The sequence below is a fragment of the Phocoena sinus genome, chromosome 20 (assembly GCF_008692025.1).
Source record: "Phocoena sinus isolate mPhoSin1 chromosome 20, mPhoSin1.pri, whole genome shotgun sequence".
In the NCBI taxonomy this organism is placed as follows: Eukaryota; Metazoa; Chordata; class Mammalia; order Artiodactyla; family Phocoenidae; genus Phocoena; species Phocoena sinus.
The window spans coordinates 40,038,410-40,053,464 of record NC_045782.1 but is presented as its reverse complement, the minus strand read 5'-3'; the positions used below and the strand labels follow the sequence as shown (position 1 = coordinate 40,053,464).

At 41.2% G+C, this 15,055-nt stretch overlaps 1 protein-coding gene across 17 annotated transcripts in view; it reads left to right on the top strand.

Annotated features, from left to right (window-relative positions):
- The window catches only part of BRCA1 (BRCA1 DNA repair associated), a 62,509-nt gene that overhangs the window by 458 nt on the left and 46,996 nt on the right, over positions 1–15,055 (top strand). For 16 of the 17 annotated variants that reach the window (XR_004347254.1, XR_004347256.1, XR_004347255.1 and 13 more), the window contains exons 2-3: positions 924–1,036; positions 8,598–8,651. Coding sequence is in view for 14 of the 17 variants with exons in the window: in XM_032615411.1 (XP_032471302.1) it covers positions 957–1,036; positions 8,598–8,651 (134 nt within the window). In the remaining 3 variants the exon portion in view is untranslated. The remainder of the gene's footprint in view (positions 1–923; positions 1,037–8,597; positions 8,652–15,055) is intronic. The other variant, XM_032615412.1, reaches the window with a different exon arrangement.

Sequence of the window (15,055 nt, the reverse complement as noted above, 5' to 3'; positions counted from 1 at the left end):
GTGAGAGAACCCTGGGGAAGGGAGAGGGGCCCACAGGGTGCTCCGGGGGACAGGCAGTAAACAGGTGTGGAGACAGCAGGGGAGAGGTGACTCCTGAAGGCGAGCAAGATGGGTGTTATCTGCCAAGGGGCGGGCGGAAGATGGAACCTGAGAAGCCTAAGACGTTGAGTCTGGGGAAATCGTGGGGAGGGGGGTAATTTGTGGGTCACGGGGTCGGGGGGAGGCGCTGAAGATAAGGGAGGGGGCAGGGTGTCTCCGAGGGGGAGTCCTGATGGTGGAAACTGGAATGGGTCTTGAGGGGGACATCATGGTATACAAAGATGGGCTGGTATATGTGAGATGGAGACCCAGAGGGAAAGCGGGGTGCAGGAATGTGTCTGGGAAGAGGAGGAAACAGAATTTAGTGGGAGGAAGAGCCGTTAAGAACTGGATTTATATGCGTTTCTGAGAAGGGACAAGAAGGAAGTAGAGGGGCGAGCCTCCCTTGGCACAACGCTGCTGGCATGGATGTGCCTGAGGAGGATCCTGAGATGAGTGCAGGCCAGTGGGAAACACTGGGGAAGGACAGGGGTGGGGAGCATTGGTTGGTGTTGATTTTGATTTTAAGGGAGAAATAGAAAACAGCCGGGATGATTGGCGAATTAGGTGGCTACCACCACTCACCCAGTCAGTCACCCCACTGTGGCTTTCCCGTTCTTGGAGAAAGGAAAAGACCAAAAGGAAGTGATTGGAGGCTAGATGTGAAAAAATAGAGAATTTAAATGGTCTTAATTACCAAAAAACTGATAGAATTTTTTTAAAATAAGGTTTTTGGCATTAGTTCTATGGTTGATCTGATACTAAAGCATTCCAATTTTAAATGGCACTTAATGAAATCAAGCTTTTAAACCTTTTAACGTGATTTATTTACATATATATTTAAGTTCATGTGTTAAAGTTCATGGGAACAGGAAGAAATGGATTTTTCTGCGAATCACGTTGAAGAAGTACAAAATGTCCTTAATGCTATGCAGAAAATCTTAGAGTGTCCAATCTGGTAAGTCAAGAGTTTATTAATTTGAGATTCTTCCTTATATCCGATGCGAATGAATAGAATTGACCTTAGATAGAAAGGAGAAAAAATTATAATGTTTATTAAGGTTAAGCTATTAAAGTTGCTGCTTTTCTTAACTGAAGAGCTTTAGGAATATAAGAAATTACTCCTTTTTCTCCACTCTAACCTTCCCTCTGTGTCACCTCAACACACACAGTCCCCTGTCTTGAATGTTCACAGACTATCTTGATTGGCTCTACATTGGGGCAAGGCTCTGGTTTGGCTTAAGTGGCATTTGGGCATTTCTTCCATCTCTACAACCAACTTGATCACTTGGAATGGACATAGTTAATAATGGCAAAATAAAATCACAAATGCTTGGTGTCAGTGAGTGGGTAGGTCTTGAGAGAACCTTTGGTTGAAACTAGCCCTGTACTATATTTAAATAAGAATACAGTGAGTCCTCAAAGCCTTTAGCAAGTTTCTTTGACCCCCACCCCCCAGATTTATTCATTTATTTAAAAATTTTTATTTTTTATACAATTTTTAAACGCTACTCTCCATTTACAGTTATTATAAAATATTGGCTGTATTCCTCATGTTGTATAATACATCCTTGTAGCCTATCTTACACCTAATAGTTTGTACCTCTCACCCCCAACCCCTATACTGCCCTTCGCCCGTCTTAGACTTTTTGAGTGAGACTTTGTTTCCTTCATCTACAAAATAAGGACGGGACTAGAATAGTAAAGGTTTTTTTAGATTGAGGTGTAATTTACATACAGTGAAATGCAGAGAGCTTAAGTGTACAAGTCTATGAGTTTGGGCAAGTGTATATATATCTGAGTAACCCAGTCAAGATATAGAACATTTCCGGGCTTCCCTGGTGGCACAGTGGTTAAGAATCTGCCTACCAATGCAAGGGACACAGGTTCGAGCCCTGGCCGAGGAAGATCCCACAAGCCGCAGACAACTAAGCCCATGCGCTACAACTACTGAGCCTGAGCTCTAGAGCCCCCAAGCCACAACTACTGAGCCCACGTGCCACAACTACTGAGTCCATGAGCCTAGAGCCTGTGCTCTGCAACAAGAGAAGCCACCGCAATGAGAAGCCCATGCACCGCAACAAAGAATAACCCTCGCTCGCTGCAACTAGAGAAAGCCTGCGCACAGCAACGAAGACCCAACACAGCCATAAATGAATGAATGAATGAATGATATAGAACGTTTCCATCACCCCAGAAAGTTATCTTGTGTGGATGCAGGAGCTCTTAACTTGCTGACCCTCCATGACCCTTGGAGGCCTATAGATAGAACTGTATTCTTATATAATTAGTTTCTTATGTAATTTTATATTTTGTATTTTATATATTTAAAAGCATTGCTCTAAGAAAGGGGTTCATGAGCTTTAACAACTGCCAAAGGGGGTCCATGGTACAACAAAGGTTATGAACCCCAGGTAGTCACTAGCTGACCTCAATGGTATCTCTTAAATCTATAAAATAAATTAAAAACCATACCTCAGAATTTCTTGGTAAAAAGCCAGAAAAGCAATTGAGGAGGATTACTGACTACCCTCTTCCTTCTGTTCTCTTAATTCTTGTCATTCTGGCCTCTTTGCTGCTCTTCAGACATGCGACATATTCTCCTGCCTCTGAGCTTTTATGCTTGCTACACCCTCTGCCTGCAGCATTCTTCCCCTGGTAATTGCATGGCTCACAAATCTTGATTGAAATACCATCTTTCAAAGAGGCAGACAATCCCAATTTAAAATTGTAACACTCCAACCCTCAACACATCCCTTATCCCCCTATGTTTCCATAATGCTTATTTTTTACATAACTTAAAACTATCTGACATTCTGTATAATTCATTTATCCTTTTTCTCAACCCCCACAGAATATAAACTCCCAAGGGCAGAGGTTTTTATTTGTTTTATTTACTTTATATCTTCAGTAGTTAGAACAGTATCTGGGACATAGTAGCCACTCAGTAAACATTTGTTGAAGGTATTAAGTAATAAACTAAATTGGTTCTTTGATAATTTAGTGGTTTTTAACATGGTGATAGTGGTGGGTATTATTCAAAAAGTAAACTGAAAAGTTTTACCTTTGCTTTGTGCTTCATGAAAGTTGTTTTTCATACTTGGAGTCAAATAAGATTTTAAAAAATGCAAGTTGTGTTTTCAGAGAGAAACAAGATTTATAAGTAACCTACCTTCTGCTCCCCTGCCTTTCAACATTTCAGCTAAACAAGAACCAAAGCTAAATGAGCTTTACAGCCTAATTTATGAAACATCAGAGCCAGGCAAGCAGGAAATGACAATTGGAAAAAAAATTGCTTTTGAAAAAGCATAAAACTTACTCATGATGATTACAAAGAGTGATCAAAAAGTCCTTAATACTATGGCATTTGGGTCCATTTATTTTACATTTCCATGGGACTCAGTCATAATAATGTAATGTTCTTTCTCATTCTGGCAAAGTAAACTATCAAATAAAAAAACTCAGATACAGGGGATTCCCTGGTGGCACAGTGGTTTAGAGTCTGCCTGCCGATGCGGGGGACATGGGTTTGTGCCCCGGTCCGGGAGGATCCCACATGCCGCGGAGTGGCTGGGCCTGTGAGCCATGGCTGCTGAGCCTGCGCGTCCGGAGCTTGTGCTCCGCAATGGGAGAGGCCACGACAGCGAGAGGCCTGCGTACCGCAAAAAAAAAACAAAAAACAAAAAAAAACCCTCAGATACATAAAAATTAAAGATGTGAGAATGAAAGTTAATGTTAAATTTTTATTTTCAGTCAACTACTGTGTATTTTCCAGCTCCATATTTATTTATTTTTTCAATGTTTTTTTTTTCTTTTGGCTGTGTTGGGTCTTGGTTGCTGTGCGCAGGCTTTCTCTAGTTGTGGTGAGCGGGGGCTGCTCTTCCTTGCGGTGCACGGGCTTAGCATTGCAGTGGCTTCTCTTGTTGTGGAGCACAGGCCCTAGAGCATGCAGGCTTCAGTAGTTGTGGCATGTGGGCTCCATAGTTGTGGCTCTCGGGATCTAGAGCACAGGCTTAGTAGTTGTGATGCACGGGCTTAGTTGCTCCACAGCATGTGGGATCCTCCCGGACCAGGGATCAATCCCATGTCCCCTGAACTGGCGGGCGGATTCTCAACCACTGTGCCATCAAGGAAGTCCTCAATCTGTTTTCTATTAGAAATAGACCTGGTTTTAAAACTAAAACTGTTCTGAAACTCATACCTAGTTCACTTTTTTTTTTTTAACATTGCCTAGAACAGTACAATTTGCAGTTAATGTCTTAAATGATTCCTGACTGTGAATGGAAACAGTGTTATTTATGGTAACTATAGGGTAGGTTTCCAGCTTCTTTGAGGTCTCAAGCTAAAATTCCTTCTCCTGGCCCCTGAGTCATTATTGGCATTTATTTCTGATAACTGGTAGTTCATTCTAACTCTTTACACATGAATATACAAATTCTTTGACTTTCGGGGCTTCCCTGGTGGCATAGTGGTTGGGAGTCCGCCTGCCGATGCAGGGGACACGGGTTCGTGCCCCGGTCTGGGAGGATCCCACATGCCGCGGAGCGGCTGGGCCCGTGAGCCATGGCCGCTGAGCCTGCGCATCCAGAGCCTGTGCTCCGCGGCAGGAGAGGCCACAGCAGTGAGAGGCCCTCGTACTGCAAAAAAAAAAAAAAAATTCTTTGACTTTCGAAGCGTTTGCTAAAATGTGTATCCCAGTGGGTGGTGGTTGTTTTTTGAACCTAACCTAGCTTCTTTCTCCAATCACTTACCATGTTGGAAGCTCTAAATATAAATACGCAGTAGACCTAAAATATTTCCTGGTTTCAAAAGTTTAAAATATTTGAGTCACTTTTATTTTATTTTTATTTATTTATTTTAAATATAAATTTATTATTTATTTATTTTTGGCTGAGTTGGGTCTTTGTTGCTGCGCGCGGGCTTTCTCTAATTGCGGCAAGTGTGGGCTACTCTTCATTGCGGTGAGCGGGCTTCTCTTTGCGGTGGCTTCTCTTGTTGCGGAGCACAGGCTCTAGGCGCACAGGCTTTAGTAGTTGTGGCACGCAGGCTTCAGTAGTTGTGGTTTGTGGGCTCTAGAGCACAAGCTCAGTAGTTGTGGCGCACGGGCCTAGTTGCTCTGTAGCATGTGGGATCTTCCCGGACCAGGGCTCGAACCCATGTCCCCTGCATTGGCAGGTGGATTCTTAACCACTACGCCACCAGGGAAGTCCCTGAATCACTTTTATAGTAAACATTTACTTTCATCAGGACCTAGAAGAGAACATTTTAATTTTTTTCTTTTCATTCCCATTCTCTCTTCAAGCTTTTCCTTCAACAGTAATTACTTTTTTATGTATTGGAGTTTTCATCTGTTCAAAGTTTGTGTTTACAGTATGTTTGTATAGCTTGGTTTTTAATTACTATACTGAAATATAATTATCTCAGAATTGAGTCAGTGGTGAGAATGAAAGCCATCTGGTATCATAGCTAAATCCAACTTCTCTTTTACTGAGAATTTCTTTTGCTGTCTGGCCTATCTGAGGAATAGTGATTTACTAACAAGTCAGAGTTTTCTTTGTTTTTCTTTTTAAAATCACTTTCAGTCCCAATAATAATACTAACATTGGTACAAGTCATCTCAGGTTGTAAACATTTTCCCAAGTAGCATTTAATTTTATTCTCAGAATAACCTCAAGAGACTGGTAGAGTGGGTGACCGAGAAGGAAACTGAGGTTCAGGTAGAGTGGTTGACCTGAGATCACTCTGCTAACAAAGAGAACTGTAGTAGAAACCCAGTCTTCTGACTTACTCTGGTATTTTTCTTTTCATTGCCCTGTGCTGCGTCAGAAACCCCATGATTGCAAGAGTTGTGTTACCAAACCTTTCATAAGGAGGCTATTGTCCCCCAGCTTTTCTTGTGATCCTTTTCTAAAGAGTTAAACATTTAATGAACCACATTCCTACCACATACACAGATTACCTGTTCTTTGATGTCTTGCCTGAACTTTACCAAGAATCAGTTTCTGGAATTCTCATTCAGAATAAACACTGAAGACTTAAAATAGCCTGTAGGTTCCTGCGTGCTCAGGCTCCCACCTACCTCTCTGACCTCTTCTACTCGTACCTCCCCCTTGATTATTCATCCTAGACCTTGGCCTACTCGGTGTCCTTCAAAAACCCTGGACATGGTCCTGCTCAGAGTCTGTCTTTTCTGCTCCCTCTGCTGGAATGTTCTTCCCCCAACTGTTGCACAGCTTGTTTCCTCACATTGCTCAGCTGTCTGCCAGTGTCACCTTCTCAGTGAGGCCTTTCCTGACTACCCTGTATATACCCTTCTCCCCACACACTGCACTTCCTGTCCCCTTACCCTGCTTTATTTTTCTTTTTATCATTTATTCCCATATATGTTTGTTTCTCAATCAACTGCCTACCACAACTAGAATGTAAATTCTGTGAGGGCAGGCTTTATTTTGTTTGCTGCTGTATTTGCATCTCCAAGAGCAGTGCTTGCACATAGTAGATGCACAATAAATACTTGTTATATTAGTAAATGAATTAATCTCAGGAGGGCCTTGAGATTTTGTGGTTAGATGGGTAGAGATGAGAATTTGAGTGATGTATTTTCTTTTCTGGAGATTTTAATATTTTTCTAAGTTTATTATTTTCTAAATTTTCTTCAGTGAGTACTTATTACACTGTTCTTACAAAGTAATCACAAACCAAACATCATGTACCTCCTGAAGTGATGTAATAAAAGTACACAGAACCATCTGTAAAGTGTTCTTGCCAAAAAATTGAACCCAATTTTGACTCTGCCTGTAGGTCTAGTTTACAGGAAATAGAGGTTAGAGGGACAAGTTAAACCACATCATAGGGTTATAATCAGCAAAATCTAGAATGTGGGAAATTCTGGAGGTCAAATGACCTAGTTTTTTAAATGATGAGGTAAAAAAAGAGGAGAAATCTGTAAAAGAGACTTGAGATATATCAACCAAATGCAATGTGTGGATCTTATTTGGATCCTGATTTAAATGAATTTAATTATTAAATTTTTATGAGACAGTGAGGGAAATTGGAACATTAGTTGTATATTAGATGATACTAGGGAAATTATTATTATTATTTATTATTATAATTATTTTTTTGCGGTACGCGGGCCTCTCACTGTTGTGGCCTCTCCCGTTGCGGAGCACAGACACCGGACGCACAGGCTCAGCGGCCGTGGCTCACAGGCCAGGCTGCTACGCAGCATGTGGGATCTTCCCGGACCGGGGCACGAATTCGTGTCCCCTGCATCGGCAGGCGGACTCTCAACCACTGCGCCACCAGGGAAGCCCTAGGGAAATTATTTTTTAGGAGTAATAATGGTTTCATGGTTAAACTAAAAAAGTCTTTATCTTTGAAAGATATATTCTGCAATATTTATAGATGAAACGCTATGACAGCTGGGATTTTAAAAAATATTTATTTTATTTATTTTGGCTGCGTCGGGGCTTAGTTGCGGCACGTGGGATCTTCGTTGTGGCATGCGGGATCTTTTTAGTTGCGGCATGCAGGTTCTTAGTCGCGGCATGCATGTGGGATCTAGTTCCCCCACCAGGGATTGAACGTGGGCCCCCTGCATTGGGAGTGTGGAGTCTTACTCCCGGGACCACCAGGGAAATCCCCTGGGATTTATTTTAAAATAATCTTGGCTTTGAGTAGATTTTGGTATGGATGAAATAAATTGGCTGTGAGCTGATAATTGCTGAAATTGGGTTATGGTACGTGGAGTTCATTTTACTGTTTTATTTGTGTAAATGCTTTAAGCCTTCCATATTAAGAAATAAAAAGTAGGGGCTTCCCTGGTGGTGCAGTGGTTGAGAGTCCGCCTGCCGATGCAGGGGACACGGGTTCATGCCCCGGTCCGGGAAGATCCCACATGCTGTGGAGCGGCTGGGCCCGTGAGCCATGGCCGCTGAGCCTGCGCGTCCGGAGCCTGTGCTCCACAACGAGAGAGGCCACAACAGTGAGAGGCCTGCGTACCGCAAAAAAAAAAAAAAAAAAAAAAAAAAAAAAAAAAAAAAAAAAAAGAAAGAGAAAATAAAAAGGCAATCACATGCCAAAAAAGTGCTATGAGGGAATTCAAAAGAAGTACAAGAAGTTTTTCTCTTTGTGGAGCTTAAAGTTTAGTTAACATATAGGATGTGCACCCACAATGATAGCTCAAAAAAGGTATCAGTGAAAACTAATATGAAATAATATCAGCTGATTTTTTTAATGCTAAAGATAACATAGAATATAGAAAAGAATGATATATTCTGTTTTGATGTCTGAAAGCTCATTGAGGGTAAGGATCATATTCTCTGTTGTATTTTTGGTTCCTAGTAAAGCAGACATTTAATAAATATTTATTGAATGAACTTAAAGCCTTACTTTGACTCAGTTATAGCAGCTTAAAGTTCAACTTCTTTACTAAGAATTCAATTATTCATTTACTTTTAAATGAGTTATTGAACCTCATTTCTTTTATTTTCTTTTTTTTTCCCCTACCCTTCTAGTCTGGAGTTGATCAAAGAGCCTGTTTCCACAAAGTGTGATCACATATTTTGCAAGTAAGTTTGAATGTTTTATGTGGCTCCATTGTTAGCTTTTGTGCTTATCCTTCATAACACAGGAAACACCTAGCTTTATTAAAGCTTTAGCTTCTTCAATTATTTGAAAAAGAGTCGTAAGTTTTTGTAGCCATACTTTGTGGTAAAATATTGGCATATTTATCTAGTGGGATATGAAATCACTTTGAACAGCTGTTTGTTTTTTGTGTCCATGGGTGAAAGCAGATTGCAAGCAGTTACGAAATAAGCAAATTGTGTTTCAACTGTCCCAGTTTCTCCTTTCTGTTCATTTCTGCATGTCCTTCTGCTCTCTGCCCTCTAAGGTTCAGTGTTTACCTGCTTCATAATCCTTGTGAAAATAGGAAAGGACCTGATATCAGTTTATATTTAGGCTGAAATTCATTCATACCAATGATTCAAGTTATATTTACATTTTTAAGGATTTTGCCCTTTGAAATGGATATGTTTCTTGATGGAAGAATTTCAGAAAAAGTTTGGTAGATAATTTTGTGGAACAGGGGGTTTTCTCCTTTCCTTGATGTTAAGCTATGATTGAGGCTTGCCCTGAATGCCAACTTATTTCTTTTTAAGCATTTTTTTCTTTTTTAACTGAAAAGGCAAGCCATGTCAATGGTAATGAGTTTACTAGCATATATGATGCAAAATATTTTTCCCTCCTACCTCAAACCCCTGCCTCTCCCTTCCCTCCCCAGAAAAAAACCACAGTTATCAATTTCTTATGTATCCTCTAAGGAATTTTTAGATTCAAGAGTTTGTAACTTGGGATTCATGAATGGTTTTCATGAATTTCCTAGAATTATATTGAATTTTAAGTTCAATTGTATTAAAAACTATGGGCCTGTGCAGTTTTCTGGGAAGACAGTTCATAATTTTCATCAGCTTGGAACGTTTCTGTAACCTAAAAAACATGAAAAGCTTCTGCATTAAGGATAATGAGGGCTGGCTGAAGCTGGAGGAAACCTGTTCCCTTTGGAGGGATATCCTTTGAGCGCAAGTCTGCCAGCTGGCCAGCCCCTTCCTTCCTCTGAATTTTACCTTTTTGCTATTTATCTGTCCCAACAAGGATCCAGAGCCCATTTCCACTGTCTCTCACCCCTTTTCCAGGTCACCCCACTGGCCTAGCTCTGTTCCCAGTTTCCTTCTCATTCTTCAGGCCCTTCTTCCTGGTCAGGTGTCATGGCAGCACGGCTTTATCTCTCCTTCAAGAATTTTTAGTTTTGTGGCCTCTAGAGGGAAGCTTCTCAAACTGTCTGTGGTATAGGGCCATTTTCTTTGTAGATCAATACCTTTATAAAACAAAATTTTAAAGTCCCACTATTTAAAAGGTTACAGATAGCTGAAGACTAACCTTTTAAATGCTGGGACTTTCACTGTTTCTTGACAAGAATCTTTCTGAAATGTACTGTATGCCTTCCTGTCACCTTGAATAATGAATATATGGTATTATAGTGTGTAAAGAAGAGATTAAATTATGAACATTCATTACTTTGAGAGCTTGTGGAAGAAGGCAGTTTTACAGGCAGAGGAAATAATATGAGCAGAGGTTTGAAGAGAAGAAAGAATATGTTCAGGAAAAAGAAACTAACTTTTCATATATAGAGAGAAGTTGTATTACAGAAGGAAGGAGCCCTCAGAGGGGAGATGATATTTGCAAGAGAGAAAGATTCAAGAGGAGGCAGAGGGATTGGAACTAGAAAATGGATGCTAGAAAGAGAAATAGTTGTTGTTCAGTGAAGTTGGAGGTAAAGACATCTGTTGAGTTGGCAACTGGAGGAGAGTGAAAAAGGCTTGCAATTCCTAACATGGAGGATAGGAAAAGCAGAATAGCCAGCCATATATATATATATATATATATTTTTTTTTTTTTTGCGGTACGCGGGCCTCTCACTGTTGTGGCCTCTCCTGTTGGCGGAGCACAGGCTCCGGACGCACAGGCTCAGTGGCCATGGCTCACGGACCCAGCCGCTCCACGGCATGTGGGATCCTCCCAGACCGGGGCACGAACCCGTGTCCCCCGCATCGGCAGGCGGACTCTCAACCACTGCGCCACCAGGGAAGCCCTAGCCAGCCATATTTTAAGTGATAAGTTAGAATTAAAAGTTTAGTATAATGCCTGTGTGATAGATCAACTTTTTCATGAAATATCTTCTGTAATACCTTTATAGTCTGAATAACACCTTGATCTATATGATAAGAAAGTTCAGAAAAATACCCCCAAGCATTAATTGTATTTTCTCAAGGTGGACTCTAATTGCTAACAATAACGCAGCTTTATTGACTGGAGTAAGCCTGTAGTTCTGAAATCTTTCATGAGATATACAAAAAGTACAATGGTACCAGTTTAGAAAATATTACTTAGGCCATTCATGCATTAGCTTGCAGTTTCCAAACAACAGATGAAATGTGTAATACTTTTTGAAAGATCTAGACCACATTGTCCAAAGAGATATAATCTGAGCCATATAAATCTAACTTAAATTTTCTAGTAGCCACATTACCAAAAGGTTTTTTTTAAAGGTGAAATTAATATAGTTATATATTTTTAACCCAATTATGGCTAAAATTTTATCACTTCAAAATATAATATAAAAATATTAATGAGATATTTGACATTCTTTTTTTGTAGTAAGTCTCTGAAAGCTTGTGTTTTTCCATTTTAGCTCGGACTAGCCATATTTCAAGTGCTCAATAGCCACATGTGGCAGCTGTATTGGACAACACAGCTCTAGAAACTAACTACTCAAAGTGGGACTCATGGGTCTGTAGCAACCACATCACATGGAAACTTCCTAGAATCTCAGCCCTACCCCAAACCTGCTGAATCAGAATCTGCATTTTAACAGGATCCCCAGGAGATTCTTATGCACATTGAAGTTTGAGAAGCAGTGCTCTGCAACGATAACCTTTCTATACACTTACATGGAGGATACTAAGAGGGAATAGACCAAGGAAGACTGAGGTTTAAAGACCAGATAGACCAAATAAGGCAAGTCTTGGGGTCATTTAACTGAGGAGATCCAGATAAGTGGTGAATCAGTGTTGGGGACGTTTCACGGCTGGATACGTTAGATCATGACACCAGGGAATTCTGTAATCTAGTAGTAGGTCGGTATGTCAGAGGTCCAGAAATAGACAAGAGATGGATAATCTAGCAAATAGATTGAACATAGTCTCTCAGGAGTCTAGCAGCAGAAATGAGAAGTTCAGGGTGGTAGTTATAAGGGAAGAAAAGTAGCAGGGACCCAGCCATAGGAGGCTGAGGGTTAGTGGTAAGATTCTCATCCCTAGGAGACAAGAGCCTTGACTCAGGGGACTGGGATACTGGGCAAGGAAACTAGGCAGAATCTCCCAGATGAAGAGCTCAAGATAGCTTCTTGGTCGGGGAGGGATAAATTGGAAGATTGGGCTTGACATATACACACTACTGTATATAAAATAGATAACTAATAAGGACCTACTGTATAGCACAGGGAACTCTACTCAATACTCTGTAATGGCCTATATGGGAAAAGAATCTAAAAAAGAGTGGATATATGTATATGTATAACTGATTCACTTTACTTTACACCTGAAACTAACACAACACTGTAAATCAACTCTACTCCAATAAAAATTTAAAAAAAGAAAAAAAGATAGCTTCTTAATTGTTGGAACTAAAGTACAAACCAGAGGTTTGATTAAAAAAACAGAGCCTTGGGGCTTCCCTGGTGGCACAGTGGTTGAGAGTCCGCCTGCCGATGCGGGGGACACGGGTTCGTGCCCCGGTCCGGGAAGATCCCACATGCCGCGGAGCGGCTAGGCCCGTGAGCCATGGCCGCTGAGCCTGTACGTCCGGAGTCTGTGCTCTGCAACGGGAGAGGCCACAATAACGAGAGGCCCGCATACTGCAAAAAAAAAAAAAAAACAGAGCCTTAGGACTTCCCTGGTGGCGCAGCGGTTAAGAATCGGCCTGCCAATGCAGGGCACACGGGTTTGAGCCCTGGTCTGGAAGATCACACATGCCATGGAGCAACTAAGCCCATGTGCCACGACTACTGAGCCCATGTGCCACAATTACTGAAGCCTACACGCCTAGAGCCCGTGCTCCGCAACAAGAGAAGCCACTACAATGAGAAGCCCATGCACTGCAATGAAGAGTAGCCCCTGCTTGCCACAACTAGAGAAAGCCTGCGCACAGCAACAAAGACCCAACACAGCCAAAAATAAATAAAATTTAAAAGAAAAGAAAACAGAACCTTATTTATACAAACTGACAAGGTTTGGTGGGACCAGCAACATAAGTGGATGCTGAGATGCTAAGCTGTGGAGCTCTCAGGGTCTTTATTTCCTTTAACAAGATACCGTATTTGTCTATTATCTTAGCTCTGTTGATAGTAAGCCAGGGCACCCAGTATAACTGAAGGTAGCCAAAAGTCAGCTTGCCTTTATTTTGCCTATAGTTAGAACTATTAATTCATTGCTTCCTGCCAGGATAGACTTGGACAAGCAACTCAAAATTAGATGAGTTTCCATAACTTGTTAAACTGTGCAGGGTGTAGATGTGCTCAAAAATGAGTACTCTGAAAAGTCCCCCAAGATTGTTTGTGGCACTGTGATTTTACTATTCTCCATCAGCGTTTTCTTAAAAAGCTGAAGCTGCCCTTTAGAAAGCATACTGCATTTTCTTTAAAAATGTATCGCCTTTCCTTAACCATTGGGCTTTAGAAACCCAAGAATCCCAAAACTTTTCTTAGACCTTTTCACTAAGAACCTTATGTAGAACTTGTATATGTGTTTTCATTTAATTAGTGCATCACATAGATTACCCAGGGCTCTAAAACAGAGTTTAATAAATTCTTCTGAGCCCTGAAAAACATGCCACTGTTCTGTTGATCTGTCAATATTTTCCTTAGCTCAGTCTTTTCAAGTCATGTACAAGTTCATTTTCTCTTTTGAGTTTAGTTAATAGCCTTTATGAGTCTGTTCTTTTTCTACCATAAAGAAAGATTGGAACTCATAATATCTTGGTTGATTTCTACGTATCTGGTTCTCCTGTGTTACTTATGTAATTATTGTACAGGCTGAAACATCTATAGCTTGGCATCACGCAATATCTTAGCTGCTGTATTCTGCAGTACTATGTTTAGGGAATTACCTCCCTACCTCTACTCTGAATTGTTGAATTGTACCATTTGCCAGTGTGATGCATTGATGCCTCCTAGAGCCATTATGGTAGAGTGCAGGCAGTATTTGCATCTTCTCAAGGAGTGGTAGCCTCTATTTTGTGGCTCTTTATGGACTTTATGGGACTTCTCTGGGTCCAGTGGTTAGGACTCTGTGCTCCCAATGCAGGGGGCCCAGGTTCGATCCCTGGTCGGGGAACTAGATCCCGCATGCCTCCCGCATGCCGCAACTAAAGATACCACATGCCGCAACAGAGGTCCCGCACATGGCAATGAAGATCCCCCATGCCACAACTAAGACCCAGCACCGCCAAATAAATAAATAAATGTTTAAATGGGCTTTATATACAGAGCAGGTAGCTTTTTGATACCCCTGTCCCCTAAACTATAGAATTGTTGTCAAGTGCAATGTGGTAGTTCAAGCAACTATATAAGTGAAGAAGGACCCCTGGGTCTCCTTGACCAAACCTACCTACAATTACTTTCTCTGGTGGAAAAACCATGGGCTTTGCTACAGTTCAATTCTAGATCCAATATCACCTTTACCAGTTACTTGATTACTTTATGATCTGGGACAAGTCTCTACTGTAAAATGAAGGTAATACTTCAGGGTTGTGTAGACAGAGAGAGCAATGCATGTTAAAGGACCTGGCCAGTAAAAAGTGCTCTCTAAGTGTCTGCTGGCTCACCATTCCCACTGCCTTTTCAGCTCCCTAAATCTTCTTTCCTGGCTCTCTTCAATGTCGGTATCTTCTCTACTCCCTTCCCCAGTCAACTCCCTTGCCATAATATTATGTCCTTTATAATAGCAGGGATTTTGTTTTCCTTTTCCACTGAATTTCTTGCATCTAGAACAATATTGGACATATAGTAAATATTGGTTGTATCAGTGTGAATCACTGTTTTTAATAATCATCACCACAGCTATTTCTGCTCTCTTCCCTTTTTTCCATTCTACCTCTCTTTTGAGTCTTCTTTTGTCTTCTTCCTAAGGGAACGTTGATTTTTATGGACACCACCAGCCAATGGGAGCAGTATTTTCCTTTCTTAAGGAAGCTGACTCAGGACTTCCCTGGTGGTTCAGTGGGTAAAACTCCGTGCTTCCAATGCAAGGGGCCCGGATTCGATCCCTGGTTGAGGAACTAGAATCCCTCATGCATTCCAGAACTAAGGGTCCGCATGCCACAACTAAGAGTCAGCATGCTGCAGCTAAGAAGCCCG